At 39.4% G+C, this 24,928-nt stretch overlaps 1 protein-coding gene across 5 annotated transcripts in view; it reads left to right on the top strand.

Moving 5' to 3' along the window:
- The window catches only part of EPB41L4A (erythrocyte membrane protein band 4.1 like 4A), a 326,052-nt gene that overhangs the window by 202,706 nt on the left and 98,418 nt on the right, over positions 1 to 24,928 (top strand). For all 5 annotated transcript variants that reach the window (XM_049872192.1, XM_049872199.1, XM_049872182.1 and 2 more), the window contains 2 exons: positions 3,652 to 3,740; positions 4,521 to 4,584. In XM_049872192.1, the coding sequence (XP_049728149.1) occupies positions 3,652 to 3,740; positions 4,521 to 4,584 (153 nt within the window). The remainder of the gene's footprint in view (positions 1 to 3,651; positions 3,741 to 4,520; positions 4,585 to 24,928) is intronic.

Raw genomic sequence — 24,928 nt, 5'->3', positions numbered from 1 at the left:
CTTAAAAAGTCATGGAGACTCCTAAAGGAAAGCCGCAATCCTGTTGTTTAGCAAGCCGATGATACTTTTGCCTCTGTGTTTTTTGAACACAAAGCATCTCATGTGTGGATTAAACCCTAATGAGTTTTGCATAAGTCTGTGATTATATTTCCATGTGTAGAAAACAATTAACTGGGCTTGAAAACACAATCTGGATAATAGCTCCACAGGGCTTAGCCTAAATGTCAAAACAATTTAAGATTAGTCTGTAATTGATTGTATTAGACAGAAAACATGAGGATTTTCCAAAAATAGATTTTATGGCTGAAAAACGTTCATAAAATGACTTGCCAGGTAAGGTGGGCATTAGGCAGCAGCCCAAGGTATAGCTTTTGGTGGTTCTATGTTGGATGTGCAGTTCTGTCAATTTTAGGGTTACTACCTACTGTAGGTGTCACTGCACCACTAGAAACATTTTGCAGATCTTCTTTGGTAGCTGCTGAAAATTTGCCGAATAGAGCCAGTGAGCAATTACAGTGAATCTATGTGAGTGTTCTGGGTCCGGGCCTTAGATTTTGAGCCAGTTTTCTAAAGCTGCCAATTGATTATTCTGTGCCAGTGAGATTGAAATGCCATTGCCTTTGATTTTATATGAGTTTAGTTAGCAGTAGTTACATCTGTTTATTTGAAAAAAGGAGTCAAGTGTCTTACTCTACAGGATATGAATTGCTAAAGATTACAGAGAGACTGAATTTTTCAGCTGGATCATGGAGCTCAATTTTTAAGGAACCTTGATAAAACTTCCTGTAATGCAAATAACTCACTCATGCATTCATTCTGTAATATGTCTTTTGTTCATCAGGGTTTCCTAAAACAAGAAATCATCTCACATTATTTTGAAGAGTTAGAAGCATTCCTGGGTTTGCAGTTAATTTGGTGATAAAGGTCGCAGATTTGGGGAAGTAGCGCTTCCCTGATATATTGCACTGCCATCTCATTAGAGTTTTCATATTATTGTTTGTTAAGAATATCTCTAAAACTTTCCCTCCCAGGTACATTAATCTTTTAGGTTTCCAGTGTTTTTTTGTTGTTCGTTTTCTTTCAGTATCCTATAGGAACCTTATAAAGAGAGATTGTCCTGCGAAATGCTTCTGCATTTGTGTAATGTTTATACTAATTCACAAACATTTTTTTGTGGGTGATGTAAATTTATGGCAAATGAGCTAGATTCCTTAGAATTGTCCATATATTCTTTTAAGATTAAATTTTTAGAGCTGGAAATGGGCAACAGCTGAAATTCTTCCAAAGCATACTTGTTTTCTGATGTTCCTTGGGAATATAATTTTGCAGACTGCTATTTGACCCTAGACTAGAAACATCATTAGAACAAGCAGACAGTTCTGTACACGTCCTTGGTGCCCACTCTGTTGGTCATTTTTTTTGATTGTTTTAGGATCCCATTTTCTTCACTGGGGTCTACCATTGCCTGGAAATTAAGGGTCTTTTTAGTCTTAGAAAGGAAACCTAAAAAAAATTTATTTTTAGTCTTAGAAAGGAAACCCTGGTGGTGTAGTGGTTAAGTGCTATGGCTGCTAACCAAGAGGCCGGCAGTTCAAATCCACCAGGTGCTCCTTGGAAACTCTATGAGGGCAGTTCTACTCTGTCCTATAGGGTCTCTATGAGTTGGAATCGACTTGACAGCAGTGGGTTTGGTTTTTGGTTTAGTCTTAGAAACCCTAGTCAGGAAACCCTGGTGGCTTAGTGGTTAAGTGCTAAGGCTGCTAACCAAAAGGTCAGCAGTTTGAATCCACCAGGCGCTCCCTGGAAACTCTATGGGGCAGTTCTACTCTGCCCTATAGGGTTGATATGAGTTGAAATTGACTCGACAGCAATGATTTTGGTTTTTTTGGTTTAGTCTTAGAAAATGGAGCCCTGGTGGTACAGTGGTTAAGAGTTTGGCTGCTAACCAAAAGGTTGGCAGTTCGAATCCACCTGCCGCTCCTTGGAAACCATATAGAGCAGTTCTACTCTGTCCTATAGGGTAGCAATGAATTGGAATCAACTTAATGGTAATGGATTTGGTTTCGGTTTGAGTAACCTTAGAAAGGAGCCCTAATGGCATAGTGGTTAAGAGCTGGGCTGCTAACCAAAAGATTGGCAATTCGAATCCACCAGCTACTTGTTGGAAACCCAGTGGGGCATTTCTACTCCATTCCGTAAGGTTGCTATAAGTCAGAATTGACTCGATGGCAATGGGCTTTTTTATTTTGTGTTACTTTTTAGTCTTAGAAAGATGTGGCAGTCTGCTTCCCTAAAGATGACAGCCTTGAAAACCTTATGGAGCAGTTCTACTTTGTCCTACAGGGTTGCTGTGAGTGGTAATCAACTTGATGGCAATGAGTTTAGCCTTTACCAGAAGAGTTTATCTTTTTTAATTTTTAGAAGTCTTAAAAATCACAAGTGAAAGGTAGAGAGAGCATAATAGAGACCTATGAAAATCCCAGTGTGTGACTGCCTGCAGCCATCTGAATTTTCTGGAGAGGGTGGTGGTAGTGACCAGGCCTCACAATTGCCCACATCAGAGAGTGAGATCCAGCTGAACCACTAGGGAAACCCCTGATAAAAGCCAGTGGTTTTCAATCCTTGCCTGCTCAGGAGAATCGCCTGGAGGTTTTTTGTGCTTTTGATACCTGGGCCTCATCACTAGAGATTCTGATGTCATTGGTTTCCATAGCAACCAGGCATCAGCTTTAATTAGTGGTGAACACCACTGACCCAAGCAACATGGGGTGAGTCATTTAGTGGTCAGATTGGCAGACCGGATCCCTTTTAATTAGCTGCAGTTATGAGTTAATATTAAGACAGAAAAGTTTTCTTAAAAACTTTGAAAAAAATGAACAACAGCTTAGATACTAGTATAACTTAACTATTGAAGTTGTCAAGGATTTCATTTTTCTTGGATCCACAATCAATGCTCATGGAAACAGCAATGAAGAAATCCAATGATATATTGCACTGGGCAAATCTGCTACAAAAGACCTCTTTAAAGTGTTGAAAAGCAAAGATGTCACTTTGAGAATTAAGGTGCACCTGACCCAAACCATGGTATTTTTGGTTGCCTCATACACATGCAAAAGCTGGACAGTGAAAAAAGGAAGACCAAAGAAGAATTGATATCTTTGAATTATGGTGTTGGTGAATAAAATTGAATATACCATGGACTGCCAGAAGAACGAATGAGTCTGTCTTGGAAGAAGTACAGCCAGATTGCTCCTTGGAAGCAAGGATGGCAAGACTTTGTCTCACATATTTCATGATATCAGGTGGGACCAGTCCCTGGAGAAGGACATGGTGCTTGGTAAGGCAGACAGTCAATGAAAAAGAGGAAGACCCTCAACGAGATGGATTGACACAGTGGCTGCAACAATGGGCTCAAACACAGTAATGATTGTGAGGATGATGCAGGACCAGGCAGTGTTTCGTTCTATTGTACGTAGGGTCACTGTGAGTCAGAACTGACTCAGTGACACTTAACAACCACAACTTCCTAAGTTGACATCTTTCAAATATTACATCCGATATTAATACAGCAAATTATTTCTGTTTGGCTCTTTATAGTTTGGGAAAGAGTTTTATGTGAATAAATTCATGGTTATGTGTTTGTTTTTGTAGGGGGAAAACAAGTCTGAGTATTTCTTAGGATTAACTCCGGTTGGTGTTGTTGTCTACAAGAATAAAAAACAAGTGGGCAAGTATTTCTGGTAGGTACAACTTGAGGACGGAGTTAATATTAAAGTTATAAATGACATATGTTGGGTTAATGAGACTTGTGTGTCAGTGAAGGGGTTGGGGAAAACCATCAGGTATGCTTCCAGTGGTTGATAAATAAATGAGTGAAATTGAATGTAAGTGTTCTCCCAAAAAAGCTTAGTATATGTTTTCTCCGTAAGTTTCAGGTACTATGATTCTAGACTCTTGTCCATGGATGCAGTGTGTGATAGGATTTCCTACCATTTCAGGGCCTGACTGGACATCTGTGTTCTGGTGCGCTGTGGGCTAAGGATGATGCTGAGTTCTAGCTCTGAACGGGGAAGGATCTGGGAGAGACTGGGGAGCCTTTTACCTGTACTGTGTCTGGGAAGGCAGTACTTCCAGGGCCTGGGGGCTTGCTAACCAAAAGGTTGGGGATTCAAGTCTGTCCAGAGGCATCTTGGAAGAAAGTCCTGGTGATCTACTTCCAAAAAATCTGCCACTGAGAACCCTGTGGAACAACAGCTCTATTCTGACACGGAGGGGTCACCATGAGTTGGAGTCAGCTGGTTTGGTTTGGTTTTTTGGCTGTGCATTTAGTGGAGGAGAAGGAGAAACAAATTTTGTTTTGGAAGATGTCCAGGGCAAAGGACATAGAACTCTCTACCATCCCCAAAGCAGTATATAAAGAAACCATGGTTAACCAATCTTTTTCCACTGGATACTTCTCTGAATTTTTGAAAGATTCATTCTTAACAATAACAAAAACAAACATCTGCTTTGTTTTTCAGGCCTCGGATTACAAAGGTTCACTTTAAGGAAACTCAGTTTGAACTCAGAGTCCTGGGAAAAGATGTAAGTTTTTCTTTAGCACTTAGCTAAAGCAAGAGTGGAAGTCTTGTCTGCTCATTTATAACTTAAAATACATAGCAAAACAAACTACAAGGTCTTCTTCAGCTGCAGCCACATGGAACCAGGTTCATTGACTCAAGCATAACTTCTCAAGGAGGGGAAAGGGAAGTGAGCAGAAATGAATGAGATGGCAATGGAGAAATACCATTTTAGTTTTAGCAAAGGAAAAAAAAATCTTTCTGGGGCAGAGGAGAATAGGGAGTGATTATCATTATTAGTCAATTATCATTATTAGGAGGAACCCTGTTGGTATGACAGTTAAGAACTTGGCTAATGAGAAAGGCTGGTGATTTGAACCCATCCAGGGCTCTGTAATGAGCAGTCTGCTTCTGTAAAGATTGTTGTTGTTGAGTGTTGTCAAATTGATTTGGACTCATACAGACCCTATTTGACAGCGTAGAACTGTCCCATAGGGTTTCCTAGTCTGTAATCTTTATGGAAACAGATCGCCAGATCTTTTCCCTGGCGGAGGGCTGGTGGGTTGGAACGCTTGACCTTTTGGTTAACCATTGTGCCACCAGGGCTCCTTCAGTAAAGATTGTAGCCTAGAAAGCCCTATGTGGAAGTCCTACGCTGCCACATGGGTTTGCTATAATTCGAAAATTGACTGGATGGCACCCAACAACAATAATAATCATTATGAGTGTAATTTGCTGTTTCATACTGTCTGTAAAGGTAGGAGTCATTTTATAAGGGTGCAGTCTACATACAGTGTAAAAAGTGTCCTATTTTTGTTCTGAAGTAAATTAACAGACTGTGGGGAGTAACACTTCTGCGCTTTCCCTTGTTGAGCGTGGTAGGTAAACCAGCTGGGAAATACTTTCAAGGGAGGGTGTCAGGTGAAGGTACAAATGCTGACTTTTGCTCTTCAACCTGTTAGTGTCCTCCAGAGTTGTGTGGGTAATGGGCACTGTATATATCAGTGCCTGGAAGTGCTTTCATGCCTTGACAGGAAGCTTGTAGGGAACTGAGTAAAAGAAGGCAAGGATGTAAAAGTTTCTTTTTAATGTACCTGTGAAAACAGTGCTCCCTTGAAGTGCTGTTAGAATAATCCATGTCTGTCTGATAAATGAGAATAAATATGATGTAGGAGAATCCACCCCTCTGTCTCTTTATATAGAACAAAAGCTAAGTGAATAGAGAGCTGGGTTGACTTGCTTTTTGATGAGATGCTTGTAGAAACAAATAAATAAATGAATGAAAATTATGCTCAGCTTGTGGATCCACAATTTAAGACACAGGAAAGGCACAGCTATAACTGTGGTTGGAACATGGTACTGGGCACAGTGCCTCACATGTAGTAAGCACCCAAGAAATTTGTGTTGAATGACTCAAACTACTGAGAGCATGTACTGCTAATCAGAAAATGTGATATTGCTATTTGTTCTCCTTCGGCGGGGGGGGGGGGGGGCAAAAAAATGCCACCCTAAACAATAAATGATGAAATTTATTGATAAAATTAGATTTTTGAACTGAATTTTAAAATTGTAAGGAAAGGGGTAAGTAAGTGATAGTAAGTGTTAAGTAAGTGATAGTCCAACTGTTCAATTTGGAGACACTTCACAGTTATCTTCACTCATGATTAGAGACATCAGTCTTAAAAGACGTGCTAATGTAAGATTGAATCAGCAGTAGGATTAGAATTATCCACAGAAATGGAATAGCTAGATAGTAGTATTGTGTCATTCCCCCCCATCCTACCATTGGTTTCATATGATTTTTTTTTTTTTTTGAAGTTTTTTAGAATTGTTTTTGTAATGGTCTAAGTTTTGAGCAAAACCTAGAGATTTTTGCCAGATAATTTTTAGAACACTGAGCAGGATAATACAAGGAGTAAAGTCTGCTAAGTGCATTGGGAAAGTAATGTTTCAAGCTTTTTAGAAGAATATGCTAATAAAATGATAAGACTTTTTATAGAAGATTACTATTATTCAAAGTATTTTTTTCCCCTTCATGCTTAAGTCATTTTTGTGAGTGAGGTCCTTTGGGGCACTCCTTTTATGTTATCACTACAGTGCCTTCAAGTGTCCTGTTCTGTCTCAGGATTGTTGTTTTTGTTAGTTGCTGTTGAGCTGGTGCTCATTAGTATATGGTAAAATCAGATGTAACCAGAGTTTTCAACTTCTTAGACTTCTTGATTATTAGCAGAAAACAACAAAATTAATATCGCAGTGTCACTTTTTAGTGGCAGTCTGTATCGTAGGACACATTCAGTTCAGTCCCCAGCCCCTTTTCCATCTCTGAGATGGAATGGATATTCAGGTGTGGCCCGAGGAACCGCACACTCTGGCTCAGAGTCAGTGATCTGTAACCCATTGCCATTGAGTAGATTCGGACACGTAGCGACCCTACAGGATAGGGTAGAACCACCCTGTAGGGTCCCCAAAGGCTGTAATCTTTACAGAAGCAGATTGCCACATCTTTTTCCCATAGAGTGGCTGGTGGGTTCCAACCAAGACCTTTTGCTTAGCAGCCGAGTGTTTTACCAGTGCACCACCAGGGCTCCTTCAGTGATCTTTAGTGAGGGGGGAAAAGCAGGTCGCATAACTGAGAGAACTGAATCAAAGGGATTTTTATTATTACTGTTATTAAATAGCACATTAATTTAACCAAAGCACTGCATTTCCTGAGCATTCTTGCTTGCAGAGTCTTTTTTCTTTTTCCACCAGGGTACCTCTCTGTGAGGCAGTGATTTACATAATGGTAGAATTAACTTGATTATTATGGAGGCCTAACTGTAATCACAGATTGAATGAAAAAGCTCTCTAAAACCCATCACCTGGAACAGTAATCACATTCAGCTTGAAAAATGGCTAAAATGCTTATTCTGCTGGTTTTCTGGTCTGCTGGTTTGGCTGAGAGACTTAACTCAGTATGTTCAGTGCTGTTAGGGCTAAATTCAGAGATTCATTCCCAAATGAACAGGCAGTGTCCTATGGGTTAAAAAAAAAAATGTTTTCTTGATGTTTACTATACCACTAACACTCTCCAACTCCTTTATTAATATTAACTATTCCCATTGTAACATATCTTAGTAAGAACTAATAACATGTTAACTGTACTATGTATTTATTCATATATCATTTTGCATCCACAAATAATAATTACATCTTGGACAGATACGAATAACATAATGAACTCGGTGATTCAACTTGAGAGCCACAAATAGTTGTCTACAATTAAATATTGGTTTTGTAAAAATTTGTGCCTCTGACAGATTCAGAAGCTAAGCACTTTTACCCATTATTTTAACTTCACAGTAGACCTTGTGTTTAATACAATACAGGAAATCTAACATTTTAATAAAAAGGTCTTAGATGGTGACTGTAGAAAATCTAGAAAATATACAACAAAGAAAATTTAAATTACCCATTAACCTAAAAATCAGAGGTAATGATTATTAATATTTTTGCACAATTCCTTTCAGATTTTGTGCTATTCCATGACAGCATAATATATCTATATATACCTATATGAAGGAGCCCTGATGGCACAGGGGTTAAGTGCTCAGCTGCTAACCGAAAGGTTGGTGATTTGAACTTACCCAGTGGGTCTAGGGGAGAAAGACTTAGTGATCTGCTTCTGTAAAGATCACACCCTAGGGCCCAGAAGAACCCGTAGATGGTGCCCATTTGCCACCACCAACTGCTCTGACAGGGATCACAACGTTGTTGTTGTTGTTAGGTGCCGTCGAGTTGGTTCCGACTCATAGCGACCCTATGCACAACAGAACGAAACACTACCCAGTCCTACGCCATCCTTACAATCGTGTTGCTTGAGCTCATTGTTGCAGCCACTGTGTCAGTCCACCTCGTTGAGGGTCTTCCTCTTTTCTGCTGACCCTGTACTCTGCCAAGCATGATGCCCTTCTCCAGGGACTGATCCCTCCTGACAACACGTCCAAAGTATGTAAGAAGCAGTCTCGCCATCCTTGCCTCTAAGGAGCATTCTGGCCACGCTTCTTCCAAGACAGATTTGTTCGTTCTTTTGGCAGTCCATGATATATTCAATATTCTTCGCCAACACCACAATTCAAAGGCATCAACTCTTCTTTGGTCTTCCTTATTCATTGTCCAGCTTTCACATGCATATGATGTGATTGAAAATATGATGGCTTGGGTCAGGCGCATCTTAGTCTTCAGGGTGACATCTTTGCTCTTCAACACTTTGAAGAGGTCCTTTGCAGCAGATTTACCCAATGCAATAGAGGATCCCAAACAGAGCGGCAGGAAAATATAGAACAAAATTCAAATTCACAAAACAGGACCAGACTTACTGGTCTGATAGAGACTGGAGGAGCCCCCCAGACACCCTACTAACTCAGAACTGAGGCCACTCCTGAAGTCCACCTTTCAGCCAAAGATTAGATAGGCCTATAAAACAAGCAATGGTACACGTGAGGAACATACTTCTAGTTCAATCAAGTATATGAGACCAAATGGGCAACGCCTTCCCAAAAGCAAAAATGAGCAGGAAGGGACAAGAAAACTGGACGAATGGACACGGAAAACCCAGGGTGGAAAGGGAAAGGGTGAGAGTGCTGACATATTGCGGGGAGTACAACCAATGTCAGAAAACAATTTGTATGTAAATTTTTTAATGAAAACACACACACGCGCACCCACACACACCCACACACACACACACCCACCCACCCAAAAGATTACATCCTAGGAAACACTATGGGGCAGTTCTATTCTCTTACATGGGGTCACTATGAGTTGAAATCAACTCAATGGCACCTAAGAATAACAACATACCTATATGTGCACGTCTTAGTTATCTAGTGCTGCTGTGACAGAAATACCACAAGTGGATGGCTTCAGCAAACAGAATTTTGTTCTCTCACAGCCCAGGAGGCTAGAAGTCCAAATTCATGGTGCCAGCTCCAGGGGAAGGCTTCCTCTCTCTGTCGGCTCTGGAGGAAGATCCTTGTCATCAATCTTCCCCTGAACTAGGAGCTTCTTAGCACAGGGACCTTGTCATCAATCTTTCCCTGAACTAGGAGCTTCTTAGCGTAGGGACCCCAGGTCCAAAGGACACACTCTGCTTCTGGCACTACTTTCTTGATGGTATGAGGTCCCCCTGTCTCTCTGCTCACTTCTTTCTCTCTTTTGTATCTCAAAAGTGATTGACTTAAGACACAACCTAATCTTGTAGATTGAATCCTGCCTCATTAACATAACTGCTGCTAATCCCATCTCATTAACATCATAGAGGTAGGATTTGCAACACACAGGAAAATCACATCAGATGACAAAATAGTAGATAATCACACGTACTGGGAATCCTGGCCTAGCCACGTTGATACATTTTTGGGGGATGCTATTCAATCCATGAGAGTACATCATTCCTTATATGACTTTGTACATAGCCTTTATACATAGCATCATGTCAATAAGCATTTCTTCTTATGTTATAATACTTATTCATATGTGCAGAAACCCTGATGTCATAGTGGTTAAGTGCTATGGCTGCTAAACAAAATGTCGGCAAGTTTGAATCCACCAGGTGCTCCTTGGAAACTGGATGGGGCAGTTCTACTATGCCATATAGAATCGCTATGAGTCGATGGCAATGGGTTTGGTTTTTTTGGGTTTATTCATATGTGCCTACACAGTGCTTAGTAAGTTTTATTTTTATGTGTTTTACTTTTTTTTCTTGTTATGTTGTGGGTATAGTTTTTCTCTCTCATTATATCTTCTGGTTTTGTTTTTTTGTTTTTTAATATTTTATTGTTTTAGATGAAGGTTTACACAGCAAATTAGATTCCCATTCAGTAGTCCATGCACAAACTGTTCTGTGACATTTGTTACAATCCCTGTAATATGTCAACCCTCACACCATTTCCACCCTGCCAACCCTACTTCTATCCATCCAATTTCCTGCCTCTCATTGCCTTCACGTATTTGCTTTTATGTAAATGTTGACCACGTGGTCTTGTATGGTTAATTGTTTAAGGGAGCACATTCCTCGGGGGATTCTAACTGGTTTTTGCTAGCCTAAGGGGAAACTAAAGAATTTTATCTCAGATCTGACAACTTTATTGTATTCTTGTTTTCTGGCTAGGAATTCTTAATTTGATTTTCATGAAATTTTCTAGTTGTATAATTACATAACCTTCAAATAAAAATAGTTTATTCCTCCATTTCTGTCATGTTTCATATTTTAGTATTGGTCAGAACTTTTAAGAGAATGTTAAGTGATCTAGTAATACAAGTTATCCTTGATTGGTTTCTGATTTTAATGGAAATATTTCTCTCTAACTATATATGAGTTAGTTTTTGGTTTTAAGAATATGTATTTACAAGTAATTAAAAAAAAAATCTAGTATCAAACAGTTGATTTTTGCCAAATATCTTGAGAGCCAGGATCGTTCCTTGTTTACTCATTCAACAACCATTTCAAAAATCCAAGTGAGAGATGACAGTGGCTCTGACCAAGGTAGCAAGAATTGAAGTGGTGAGAAGCTGTTGTACTCTAGATTTAGACATCAGCATTTCCTGGACATAGGGAGATATGAAGGAACCCAGGTGGCGCAGTAGTTGGAGGTTTGAACCTACCAGCTGCTGCATTGGGGAAAGATGTGGTGGTCTGCACCCATAAAGATTTACAGCCTTGGACACCCTTTGGGGCAGTTCTACTCTGTCCTGTAGGGTCACTCTGAGTCGGAATCAACTTGATGGCAATGGGTTTGTTTTGTTTTGCTTTTGAGGGACGTGTGAGAGAGGAGTCTTGAAGATTTGAAGGTCTTTGGTCTGTGAGGCAGGAAGAATGGAGATACCATGAAGGGAGTTAGAGAAGGTTGTGCATGGAGCAGCTTTCAAGGGAATATAAGGAGTCCCATTTTGAATATTTTGAGTTTAACATGCCTCTTAGACATCTCAGTGGAGATGTCAAAAGAGTGGGCCTATGAGTCTAGAGTTTAGAACCAAGGTCTGCACAGAATCTGAGAATCGCTGGCATATAACTGGTATTCAAATTCATGACTGGATGAGATCACCAGGAGAGTGAGTATAGGTAAGAACAGAAGAATAGGAACCAGTGAAGAAACTGAGAAGGAATAGCCACTGAGGTAGCAGGAACACTAAGACAGTGTGGTGTCCCAGAAATCAAGTAAAAATAGTGTATTAAGGAAGTGTCAAATGATGTTGACATAACTAAAGACAGAGAATTAACCGCTGGATTTAGGGATGTTGTAGGAGATCATTGGCAAGACCATCTGCTGGATAGGGAAAAGTGAGCTTCAAACCACTCTTAGATATGTGTACCCCAGAGAAACACAAAGAGACATGTATGTTCATTGCAGCACTTGTATAAAAGTCAAAGTGAAAACAACCTGTTACGTGCCATGGAGTCAGTGCTGATTCATAGTGACCCTACAGGACAGAGTAGACCTGCCCCATAGGGTTTCCAAGGAGTGGCTGGTAGATTTGAACTGTTGACATTTTGGTTAGCAGCTTGAGCTTTTAACCGCTTCGCCACCAGGGCTCTGAAAATAACCTGAAAGTTCTGTAATAGGAGAATAAAGAAATTAATTGATGAAACTTCATTAAGAAAAAAAAAAAACAAAAGAGAATTCATGGGAAGAGAAGGCTTAGAGGTGATAAATATAGACAACTCTTGAAGAGTTTTGGTGCAAAGGACAACAGACAAATAGGACGATAGCTATCAGGGGAAGTGGTCAAGAAGAGGAGGTATTTTTGTTTTCTTTTAGGCTGGAAGAAATAATAGCACATATATGCACTGATGGAGATGATTCAATAGACAATAAACTTGGTGATGTAGAAGAGAAAGAGAATTGCTGGAATGACATTCCTTGAGTAGATCACAGGGAATGGCATCTAGTGCATAAATGGAGGGTTGGTTTTAGACAGGAACCAGGACAGTTCATCTACGGTTAGCAGGCAAAAGACAGAGGAAAGGAATGTAGATCAGAGTGCGTGGATAGTTCTCTTAGGATTGCTTTGCCTTTTTTTTTTTTTTTCCAGAAACTAGGTGGCAAGGTCATCAGTTGAGACTGAGGTTTGGGAGGAAGTGTTGGGGATGTGAAGAAAGAGGAAGGCATGACATAGTTTAGGAAAGAAACAGTACATACGGTATGATGGCTGGATAGCATTGTTATTGTTAGTTGCTGTTGGGTCGATTCTGACTCCTGGTGACCTGCATGTGCAGAAAAGAACTGCTCCATAGGGTTTTCTTGGCTGTAACCCTTTTGAAGCAGATCAGCAGGCCTTACTTCTGAGGCACCTCTGGGTGGGTTTGAAGGTCCAGCCTTTCAGTTAGTAGTCCAATGTGTAACCCTTTGTGCCACCCAGGGACTCCTTGGATATCATGAGGGTCATACATTTACAGGCAGCCCAGCCATTGTGTGCTTTTCTCCAGCCACATTTGGCGCCACTGTTGCATGCTTGAGGTGGAGGGGTAGATTAAACCAGAGTTGTGGTTTTGTCAAGAGAGTAATACACAGACAGAAAAGGGCAAGGGAATCCAGTGAGGAAGAGGAGTGATTACAGGAATTTCCCTTGAAATTAAAGCCGGATAAGAAGGGGAGCAAAGACAACGAATGGTAGAATCTATGGGCAGAGGTCTTGGTGAGATTGAAGGATTGTTGGGGGTAGAGCACTGGAGGTTGTGAGCTAGAGAGAGAAGCGCTGGTCAGAGTGGGATGCTTGGCATTAAAATTATGGTGGGGTCATGGTCATTGTACATGGGAGGGTCTAGGGCAGTGTTTTTCAACTGGGGGCAACCTCCAACCCCACCCCAGGAAATTTGTAAAATTCTTTCTGATTGGTAGCAGGTTGAATGTTTTTGAGAAAAGTAGGGAGGAATTTAGAACCACATCCAAATTTCTCAGTTTAGGCAACAGGGAGAGGATAGACTTCCTAGCACTAAGCCCAAAACATGGCATGTAGTCAGGACATTTGTTGAATAAATGAAAGTATGAGTTAACGAGGTTGTGATTATCTTTGTTTATAATGCATCTCGAAATTAACCTCAGATAAACTTACCCAGTGTGACATGATGTAGACCAGAAAGTTCCTGGCAACTCCTGCCATGAGTAATTAGACTCACTTGGCAGAGCTGTCAGGCCTACTTTGAGGAGGAACACGGGAAGTGATGATGGCCAGGAGTTGTCAATGTTTGTCAACAATCCTAGAGGCCTGGCTTATGTCAGCTGGGAATTCCTTTCACTGTTTAAATAGAATCATAAATTTATTTTTAAAAACTTTATTTGAAAATAATTTCAAATTTATAAAAAGTTGCAAAAATAAAAATATCACAAACAACACCCATGTTTATCTATTTTTACTTAGATTCAGTTATTGTTAACATTTTACCCCATTCCTTTATCATGTATCACTGCCTCTAAATACTTCAGTGGTCATTGAAAAAGAGGAAGACCCTTGACCAGATGAATTGACACAGTGGCTGCAACAGTGGGCTCAAACATAGCAAAGATTGTTAGGATGGCACAGGACCAGGCAGTGTTTCATTTTGTTGTACATAGGCTCACTATGATTCAGAACCGACTCGACAGCACCTAACAACAGCATCAACAAATACTGCAGTGGGTATTTCTTGAGAGTAAGATGTTCTCTCGTATAACCACAGTGCAACATAATAAATTATCAATTTGATAAATTTATATTGATATAGTATTTTTATCATCTACTTTTTGTATTGCAGTTTTGTTGGTTGACCTAATAATTTCCTTTATAGCATTTTTCCCCTCCTGTGTAGAATCCAGTTATCCTCTTTTAATCTGGAAGACTTTCATAGTATTTGTCTTTTATAACATTGATATTTTCGAAGAATATAGTTTTGTCTCACTTTTTAAAATAGAAAGTTTTGCAGTTCATGTTTGCCTGATGTTTCCTTATGATTAGACTCAGGTTATACATTCTCAGCCAGAAGCCTGTGTAGGTGAAGCTGTGTCCTCTGGTTGTCAGGTCTGGAGTTACATAATGTCCATCTATCCCTTATTTTTTAAATTTGATCACCTGGTCATGGCGTTGCCCACATTTTCTCCAGCATATAATTACTTGTATTTTTTTTCTCTATTGCAACTGAGAAGTAGTCTGTGGAAAGACAATTTAAATCAATGTGAATATTGTGCTCCTCATCAAAATTTCCTTGTAGATTTGACATTCATTGAGAATTCTTTCTTGATCCAGTCTTTTACTGTAATGGTTGCAAAGTGCTCATTTTTCAATTCTACTACTCCCTCCACGTTTATCAGTGGATTCCTTCCATTAAGGGTCATGAATTTACAGTCAGCCCAGTTATTGAGTACTTTCTGCAGCCACATTCGGTGCCCCTGGTGCAGGTGCAAAGTAGAGAGTTAGTTTTAACCTGGGTTGTGGTTTTGTCAATAGAGTAATACAAAGTGAGCAAAGGAAAAGGAAATCCAATGAGGGAGGGGCGCAATTACAGTGATTTGCCCTGAAATTCAAGCTGGATAGGGAGGTGCATGTCTTATTTATGTAGTGCTGCTGTAATACCACAACTGGATATTGTTGTTGTTGTTAGGTGCCGTCGAGTCGGTTCCGACTCATAGCAACCCTGTGCACAACAGAACGGAACACTGCCCGGTCCTGCGCCATCCTTAAAATCGTTGTTATGCTTCAGCTCATTGTTGCAGCCACTGTGTCAATCCACCTCCTTGAGGGTCTTCCTCTTTTCTCCTGACCCTGTACTCTGCCAAGCATGATGCCCTTCTCCAGGGACTGATTCCTCCTGGTAACATGTCCAAAGTATGTAAGATGCAGTCTCACCATCCTTGCCTCTAAGGAGCATTCTGGCCACACTTCTTCCAAGACAGATTTGTTCGTTCTTTTGGCAGTCCATGGTATATTCAATATTCTTCGCCAACACCACAATTCAAAGGCGTCAACTCTTTTTCGGTCTTCCTTATTCATTGTCCAGCTTTCGCATGCATATGATGTGATTGAAAATACGATGGCTTGGGTCAGGCGCACCTTAGTCTTCAGGGTGACATCTTTGCTCTTCAACACTTTGAAGAGGTCCTTTGCAGCTGATTTACCCAATGCAATGCGTCTTTTGATTTCTTGACTGCTGCTTCCATGGCTGTTGATTGTGGATCCAAGTAAAATGAAATCCTTGACAACTTCAATCTTTTCTCCATTTATGATGATATTGCTCATTGGTCCAGTTGTGAGGATTTTTGTTTTCTTTATGTTGAGGTGTAATCCATACTGAAGGCTGTGGTCTTTGATCTTCATTAGTAAGTGCTTCAAGTCCTCTTCGCTTTAAGGAAGCAAGGTTGTGTCATCTGCATAATGCAAATTGTTAATGAGTCTTCCTCCAAGCCTGATGCCCCGTTCTTCTTCATTTAGTCCAGCTTCTCGGATTATTTGTTCAGCATACAGATTAATAGGTATGGTGAAAGAATACAACCCTGACGCACACCTTTCCTGACTTTAAACCAATCAGTATCTCCTTGTTCTTTCTGAACAGCTGCCTCTTGATCCATGTAAAGGTTCCTCATGAGCACAATTAAGTGTTCTGGAATTCCCGTTCTTCACAGTGTTATCCATAGTTTGTTATGATCCACACAGTCAAATGCCTTTGCATAATCAATAAAACACCGGTAAACATCCTTCTGGTATTCTCTGCTTTCAGCCAGGATCCTTCTGACATCAGCAATGATATCCCTGGTTCCACATCCTGTTCTGAATCCGGTCTGAATTTCTGGCAGTTCCCTGTCGATATACTGCTACAGCCGTTTTTGAATGATATTCAGCAGAATTTTGCTTGCATGTGATATTAATGATATTGTTCTACAATTTCCACATTTGGTTGGATCACCTTTCTTGGGAATAGGCATAAATATGGATCTCTTCCAGTCAGTTGGCCAGGAAGCTGTCTTCCATATTTCTTGGGAGAGACTAGTGAGCACCTCCAGTGCTGCATCTGTTTGTTGAAACATCTCAATTGATATTCCATCAATTCCTGGAGCCTTGTTTTTTGCCAGTGCCTTCAGAGCAGCTTGGACTTCTTCCTTCAGTACCATCAGTTCCTGATCATATGCCACCTCTTGAAATGGTTGAATATTGACTTATTCTTTTTGGCATAATGACTCTGTGTATTCCTTCCATCTTCTTTTGATGCTTCCTGCGTTGCTTAATATTTTCCCCATGGAATCCTTCACTATTGCAACTCGAGGCTTGAATTTTTTCTTCAGCTCTTTCAGCTTGAGAAATGCCAAGCGTGTTCTTCCCTTTTGGTTTTCTCCAGCTCTTTGCACATGTCGTTGTAATACTTTGTATTCTCGAGAGGCCCTTTGAAATCTTCTGTTCAGTTCTTTTACTTAATGAATTCTTTTGCTTTAGGTGCTCGATGCTCAAGAGCAAGTTTCAGAGTCTCCTCTGACATCCATCTTGGTCTTTTCTTTCTCTCCTGTCTTTTCAGTGACCTCTTGCTTTCTTCCTGGATGATGTCCTTGATGTCATTCCACAACTCGTCTGGTCTTCGGTCACTAGTGTTCAGTGCGTCAAATCTATTCTTGAGATGGTCTCTAAATTCAGGTGGGATATACTCAAGGTCACATTTTGGCTCTCCTGGACTTGCTCTGATTTTCTTCAGTTTCAGCTTGTACTTCCATATGAGCAATTGATGGTCTGTTCCACAGTCGGTCCTTGGCCTTGATGTGTAGTCAGTTTGATTTCTGTGTGTTCCATCTTTCAAGGTCTATGTGTATAGTTGCTGTTTCTGTTGGTGAAAGAAGGTATTTGCAATGAAGAAGTCGTTGGTCTTGCAAAATTCTATCACTCAATCTCCAGCATTGTTTCTATCACCAAGGCCATATTTTCCAACTACTGGTCCTTTTTCTTTGTTTCCAACTTTTGCATTCCAATCACCAGTAATTATCAATGCATCTTGATTGCATGTTTGATCAATTTCAGACTGCCGCAGCTGATAAAAGTCTTCTATTTCTTCATCTTTGGCCCTAGTGGTTGGTGCGTAAATTTGAATAATAGTCGTATTAACTGGTCTTCCTTGTAGGTGTGTGGATATTATCCTATGACTCACAGCGTTGTACTTCAAGATACATCTTGAAATGTTCTTTTGATGATGAATGCAACACCATTCCTCTTCAAGTTGTCATTCCCAGCATAGTAGACTATATGATTGTCCGATTCAAAATGGCCAATACCAGTCCATTTCAGCTCACTAATGCCTAGGATATCGATGTTTTTGCTTTCCATTTCATTTTTGACGATTTCCAATTTTCCTAGATTCATACTTCATACATTCTAGGTTCTGATTGTTAATGGATGTTTGCAGCTGTTTATCCTCATTTCGAGTCATGCCACATCAGCAAATGAAGGTCCTGAAAGCTTTACTCCATCCATGTCATTAAGGTCAACTCTACTTTGAGGAGGCAGCTCTTCCCCAGTCATCTTTTGAGTGCCTTCCAACCTGGGGGGCTCATCTTCCAGCACTATATCAGATAATGTTCTGTGGGTATTCATAAGGTTTTCACTGGCTAATGCTTTCCAGGAGTAGACTACCGGGTCCTTCGTTCTAGTCTGTTTTAGTCTGGAAGCTCAGCTGAAACCTGTCCTCCATGGGTGACCCTGCTAGTACCTGAATACCGGTGGCATAGCTTGCAGCATCACAGCAACACAGAAGCACCCACAGTACCAGAAACTGACAGACACAAGTGGATAGCTTTAACAAACAGAAGTTTATTCTTTTACAGTCTAGGAGGCTAGAAGTCTGAATTCGGGGTGCCGACTCCAGGAGGAGGCTTTCTCAGTCTCTTGGCTCTGGGGGAATGACCTTGTCATCAATCTTTTCCTAGTATACAAGCTTCTTAGTGCAGGAACCCCCAGGTCCAAAGAACGCACCACCCCCACTCCTGATTCATCATTCTTGGTGGTAGGAGGTCCCTCTCCTCTCTATTTGATTCTTTTATATCTCAAAAGAGATTGACTCAAGACACAACCTAGGCCTGTAGATTGAGTTCTGCCTCATTAACATAACTGCCTCTGACCCTGCCTCAATAAGATCATAAAGGTTAGGATTTACAATGCATAGAATAATCATATCAGATCACAAAATGGTGGACAACCATGCAATACTGGGAATCATGGTCTAGCCAAGTTGATACACATTTTGGGGGGACCCAATTCAATCCATAACAGTGCACAAGGACATCAAGGCGAGGACAGTGAGAGAGCATTCTACTGTAAGGAAGAGCCCCACCTTCTCTTCCTTTTAATTATTATTCGTGTAGGCGTATTCTATTTTTTCTAATGGTTTAAAATATATTACTGTACCTATTTTTTGGTGCTTAGGGTTGTCCTGGATTTAGCTTTCAGTCTGGCTCCTGTGTCCTTTTGACATGCCTCATCATTTTTTGTGTACTTTCTTACATTCTAGCGTTATGTTTCAGGCTTATCTTACATCTATGTTGTACCCACTCTGGTATCAGCCATTTCTCCAAGGAGCCCTGGTTATGTTTTGTGGGGAGTGGTTTTAGAGACCAAGATCTGGGCACTAGTTGTGGTAATTGCTGCTAGGGTCACTTTGCTTCTTGACCATTTCAGTGGACAGAACTAGGGAATATATGCATGCATATACATGTATAATACACATGCATACACATATAAATAGAGGCATATGTATACTGTATTTGTATGCAAATAATGCGTGTCTTCTGTGCTGGTTTGCTGGCTGTGCCCTCCTCCTGCGAGGTATTTTCATAAGCGTGCTATGCTGATTTTTTTACAGCAACATGTGGGAGAGGATTGGCATGGCTAGGCTTGTGAGGGTACCCTGCTGGGGGAGGGTATGACTGACAAGCACAGAGGACATACATTATTTGTATAAAAATACAGTGTGTATATGTGCACATAAACATGCTTATGCACATACTTAGATATTTTAGAAATCATGCATTCGTACTGTATCTCCATTTCCTATCCATCCCCACAGAGTTCTTTCTTACCTTCCCCCATTTCCCATTTGTATGTCTCTTCTTCGTGGAACCTTGGTTTTCAACAACAGCAACACATTTACTCATTTCTAAAATACATCTCAAATAATTTCAGAGTTGCTTTGACCAAACTACTAAAATAAATATTTTTTTGCAGTTCTTGCACCCACACATCCCACCTTGCCAAGAAAGAGGGTATATAGTCAAAATAATATGCTCGAAAATTTTTTGGCCTTTTCCTCCTTCCTTCCTTTCCCCTCCTTCCCTTCCTCCCTTTTTTCCTCATTTAAATCTAATTAGGTTTATTTGTTTCAATTTGCTTTCAGTTACAGGTCCCCCTGCTTTCATAATCTTATTTATCTGATTTCGTTTTTCAAATATGTAGAATATTAACATACTTTCAAAAGTCAAAACTATAGAAAAAGGGACACTCAAGGGAAGGGTCATTAATTCTTACATTCCTTCCATTCTGTTTCCCCACCCTTCTTTGTAGATAGCCAACTTCATTGTTTTCTAGTTTATTTTCCCTGTGTTTCTTTTTGTAAAGATAAGCGTATATAAACATGTTTCTCCTTTCTTACCTAAAAGATAGCATACCATGGATGCTTTTGTACTTTTTTTTCTTTTAGTAATATGTCCTAGAAACACTACTCTATATGAGTTCATTGAAAGTTCTCATTCTTTTGTGTATTGTACTCCATTGAGTGTGCATACCATAGTTTATTCAAACAGTCTCCCACTTGGACAGTTAGGTAGTTTCCAATATTTTACAATAACAGATAATTCTTCTGTGCATGTATATGTTTGTACTGTTGGACAGGTATTTTCAGGGTGAATTCCTAGGTGTGGGATTGATTGATCAAAGGGTAAGTATGTGCATAGTTTTGTTAGATATTGCCAACTCCTTGCCCCCCACCCCGGTGTTGTATCATTGTACATTTCCATCTGCAATGCGTGAGAATCCCTGGAGCTAGAAATTTAATATTTTCACCTCCATATTCCTGAGTGTGGCTCTGTTAGTAATATCTGGATCCTGAAGCTACATGATAATTTGGCTTGGAGTTTTTCAGATACACACCAAAACAAAACAAAACAAAACCTGTGTTGTGGAGTAGATTCCAACTTACAGCAATACAGTAATGGTCAAATAACATGATTTAAATCCAGGTGTCACACTTACAAGTATCTTCCTTTGGACAATTCACTAAACAACATTTAACCTACATTTCCTTATATATAAAATGAAGATAATAACATCTGTCTTATAGAATCATTGTAAGGGTGAAAGTGCTTAGTCCAAAGACAGATATGTAATAGGCACCCAATACATGTTTCCGTACTGTAACTGTCTTGCTGTTGTCATACCACCTAGACCTATTGAATTTTTGCACAGGAAAGGACAACAAAGATCACCTTGTTCTTGGTCAGTCTTGGTGGGTGAATAGCTTGTGCGAAAGCAGGAAGGGAAGCTCAGGTGTTCTAGGCCCATGATCTTTCCTTAGCTTCACTTGGTGGGTTTTTGTTCTTTTTTTTTACTTTCTCCGTAATTAAAACACATGGTCCATTTGTTAGGAAAGAATTAAAATTCTGCTATAAAAAAATTTAAATCAGGAGTGTTGATAGATCTTACCAGGTATGTCTTCATTTCAGTTTTGAGACATAAAATATTAAATTCATGATACACGCCTTATTCAGTTACAAGAAAACTCATTCAGTGCCTTTAAAAAAAGGTATGAACAAAAAGATCCCAAGACTACTTAATGAGTTGCCCTTTTTAAAATAATATATGTTGTATACTACAACAAACTTGTAATAAGTGAAGTCAACTTGTGTTCTTTTTTAATGTAGTATTGATATAATACCATTCTTACTCATTTTCTTTACTTTTTTTTTTTTGAATATTTTATTGTGTTTTAGGTGAAAGTTTACTCAGCAAATTAGATTCGCATTCAACAATTCATACACAAATTGACCCTTGACATTGGTTACAGTCCCAGCAATATGTCAGCAGTCTTACCATTTCCACCCAAGAAGCCCTGTTTCTGTCCATCCAGTTTCTTTGCCCCTCCTTGCCTTCTCATCTTTGCTTTTGGGTAAATGTTGACCGTTTGGTCTCATGTAGTTGATTGCTTTTGGTCTCATGTAGTCGATTGCTTAAAGAAGCACATTCCTCACGGGTGTTACTGTTTATTTTACAGGCCAATCTATTATTTGGCTGAAAGGTGACCTCCAGGAGTGGCTTTAGTACCAGGTGAAAGGGTATCTTAGGGTAGTAGTTTCTGGGGTTCCTCTAGTCTCTATCGGTTTAATAAGCCTGGTCTCATTTATAAATTTGAGTTTTGTCCTACATTTTTCTCCAGTTCTAACCAGGACCTTCTACTGTGTCCCTGGTCAGAACAGTCAGTAGTAGTATCCAGACACCATCTAGTTCTTCTGTGGGCTAATTTCTTCCTTGAGTCTTTGTTTTCCTTCATTCTCTTTGCTCCAGACTAGAAGAGACCTATAGTTCGTAAGCTTTTGAGACCTCAGACCCTACTCACCAAACCAGGATGTAGAACGTTATCTTCATGAACTAAGTTATACCAATTGACTAGTTACCCCATGAGACTATGGTCCTGAGCCTTCAAACCCAGCAACTCAATTCCATGAGATCTTATTCATTTTCTATTGCCGCTATAACAAATTACCATAAACTTAGAGCCTTAAAGCAACACAAATTTATTATCTTACAGTTTTGTAGGTCAGAAATCTGACAGAGGTCATACTGGCCTAAAATCAAGTTGTTGGCAAACCTGCATTCTTTCTGGAGGCTCAAGGGAGAACCCTTTTGCTTGCCCTTTCCGGCTTCTAGAGGCTGCCCACATTCTTTGGATGATGCCATCTTCCTGCATCTTCAAAGCCAGCAAAGATGGGTTGAGTCCTTCTTATATGGTATCACCCCAACTTTCTCTTCTTCCTACCTATTTCACTTTCAAGGACCTTCGTGATAACATTGGGCCTACTCAGATAATCCAGGGTCATGTTCCTATTTTAAGGTCAGCTGATTAACCCATTGCTGTCAAGTTGATTCTAACTCATAGCGACCCTATAGGACAGGTAGAACTGCCCCAAGGCTGTAATCACTAAGGCGGCAGACTGTCACATCATCCTTCCTCAGAATGGGTGGTGGGTTTGAACCACCAACTTTTTGGTTAGCAGCTGAGCACTTAACCACTGCACTACCAGGGCTCCTAAAGGTCAGGTGATTAGTATCCTTAATTCCCTATGCAACCCTTTGCCATGTTACCTGATTTATTCACAGGTTCTGAGGATTAAGACAGGGATATCTTTGGGGGGCTATTAGTCTGCCTATCACACCTTTGTATAATAATATGATAGTTGAGAAAAATTGAATGATGTAACTGAATATTTAAATTGGCTAATGTTTTTAATGTATGAAGCATTTTTAGTTCAAGGAAGTGAACATCCTTATACACATTTAGTATCTGAAAACCATTTTACAGATGAATGAATTTATTGCTTGAGGAATAATTCTTTCTAGTTCATAGAAGCATTAATAACAGTGTTAGAAAGGATTATTAAATTGTATTGCTTCTCCTTTTTTTCCTTCTCCCCCAAAAATTCAAAAAGAGAGAATATGAACCAAAACATTAGAGAATATTTTCATCATTTTCCAGTAAACTTTGGAAACCATTATGTTGAGCTTATTCTGCTTCTCATTTGAAGCCATGCGCATATACAAACTCAGAAGTCCAGGTAGTTTGCTTTCCTCATTGTTTTTACTCCGTCTTTTCTTCTCTTGCTCTTTAGAGAAACTGTAGAATTTACTAAGATGTCTTTATGCTTGCAGATTGATTTAATTTTTGTTTTAATGGTAATTGATCTTTATTCCTAATCTTACAAAAATAAAAAAAAAACCTTTTTAATGACAATTTTTATTAAGTTGGTTAAAGAATCATAATTTTTTACTTGCGGTGTTTTAAAAATTCTTTAACGACATACAGTAATCCTTCACCAAACTTCAGTCTTGCCAGCCTGCCTTTGAATGAAAGGACTATTTTACACTGAAACCTTAAATCAAGAATCTTTTCACTTATGGGTGATTTTGTTAAATTCCTTTAACAATACAAGTCACAATAGCTGGTCTGCCTGCCTGGTGAGTCTGTGAATAGGATAATGAAGAAATCTATAAGCAATCCCTTCCCAATATGCAAAGTGAAGACCTGGAATAGAAAAGCATGGATGTTGATGAATTCCATTTAATTTGTTAGTGTATTTGGTATAAATTTTTTATTTACTCTGTTTATTTACTGACATTTTTATTATTTCTCTTATTCAGTGAGGCCTTGGCTTTCCCCATATTCATTTTGCCAGCCTCAGTACTGTTGGATTATGTGTGGAATGTATTTTGGAATATAACCCACATAGCCAACAAGAAAGTACTGAAGTATTTTTGATGTTTTTGATCATTTATTGTGAAATATAATGTAATACAGAAATGGAAATTAATTTTATTCTCCAAGTGCTCTGCTGAAATATACAATGATTTTTAATTAAAATCATATTGCATGTATTTGGAAAAATATTTGTTTTTTTCCTAAATAACTGCTGTGTGTGCATATAGGAGGGGTGTTTGTAGTGTAATGTTTATTAAACTAGGGTACTTAAAGACACTTATCCAAAAGAAAGTTTTTTGCACAAATAAATTAGGGAGACACCGAATATAATACCATCTTTTGGAGATTCACAGAACTCATTAGCACATTAAGGTTGTGAGCATGTAGCCCAGTATGTCCCAAACTTATTTGACCATAGGACACTTTCATGTCAATATTACAGGACACTAGTGTTGTAAGAGGAAACCCTGGTGGCATAGTGGTTAAGAGCTATGTCTGCTAGCCAAAAGGGTAGCAGTTTAAATCTACCAGGTGCTCCTTTGAAACTCTATGGGGCAGTTCTACTCTGTCCTATAGGGTTGCAATGAGCCGGAATCAACTTGACAGCAATGGGTTTGGTTTTGGTTTAGCGTTGTAAGAAACATTAAGTAAAGAAAAGCTTGAAAGAATAAGATAATATTTTTCTCAGTATTTTAAAATGTTTTTTCTGGCTTCCCTTTCCAAATAATCTACAAAATTGGCAATACTTTTGTTGGAGGACTCACTCTGAAATTGTTAAGTTAGTCAGGTTTGAACTCAGGATGTTTAGAAGCGAGAACGATGGAAAATATGGGAGACCTCAATTAAAATAAAAATTGTGCCCAGCCCTCACATGTGCATAGTTCTTTTTTTTTTTTTTTTTAACATTAGTCATTCAATCTCA

The sequence above is a fragment of the Elephas maximus genome, chromosome 2 (genome assembly GCF_024166365.1).
Source record: "Elephas maximus indicus isolate mEleMax1 chromosome 2, mEleMax1 primary haplotype, whole genome shotgun sequence".
In the NCBI taxonomy this organism is placed as follows: Eukaryota; Metazoa; Chordata; class Mammalia; order Proboscidea; family Elephantidae; genus Elephas; species Elephas maximus.
Note: the sequence above shows the minus strand (reverse complement) of the source record. Positions and strands in the feature narration are given on the sequence as shown.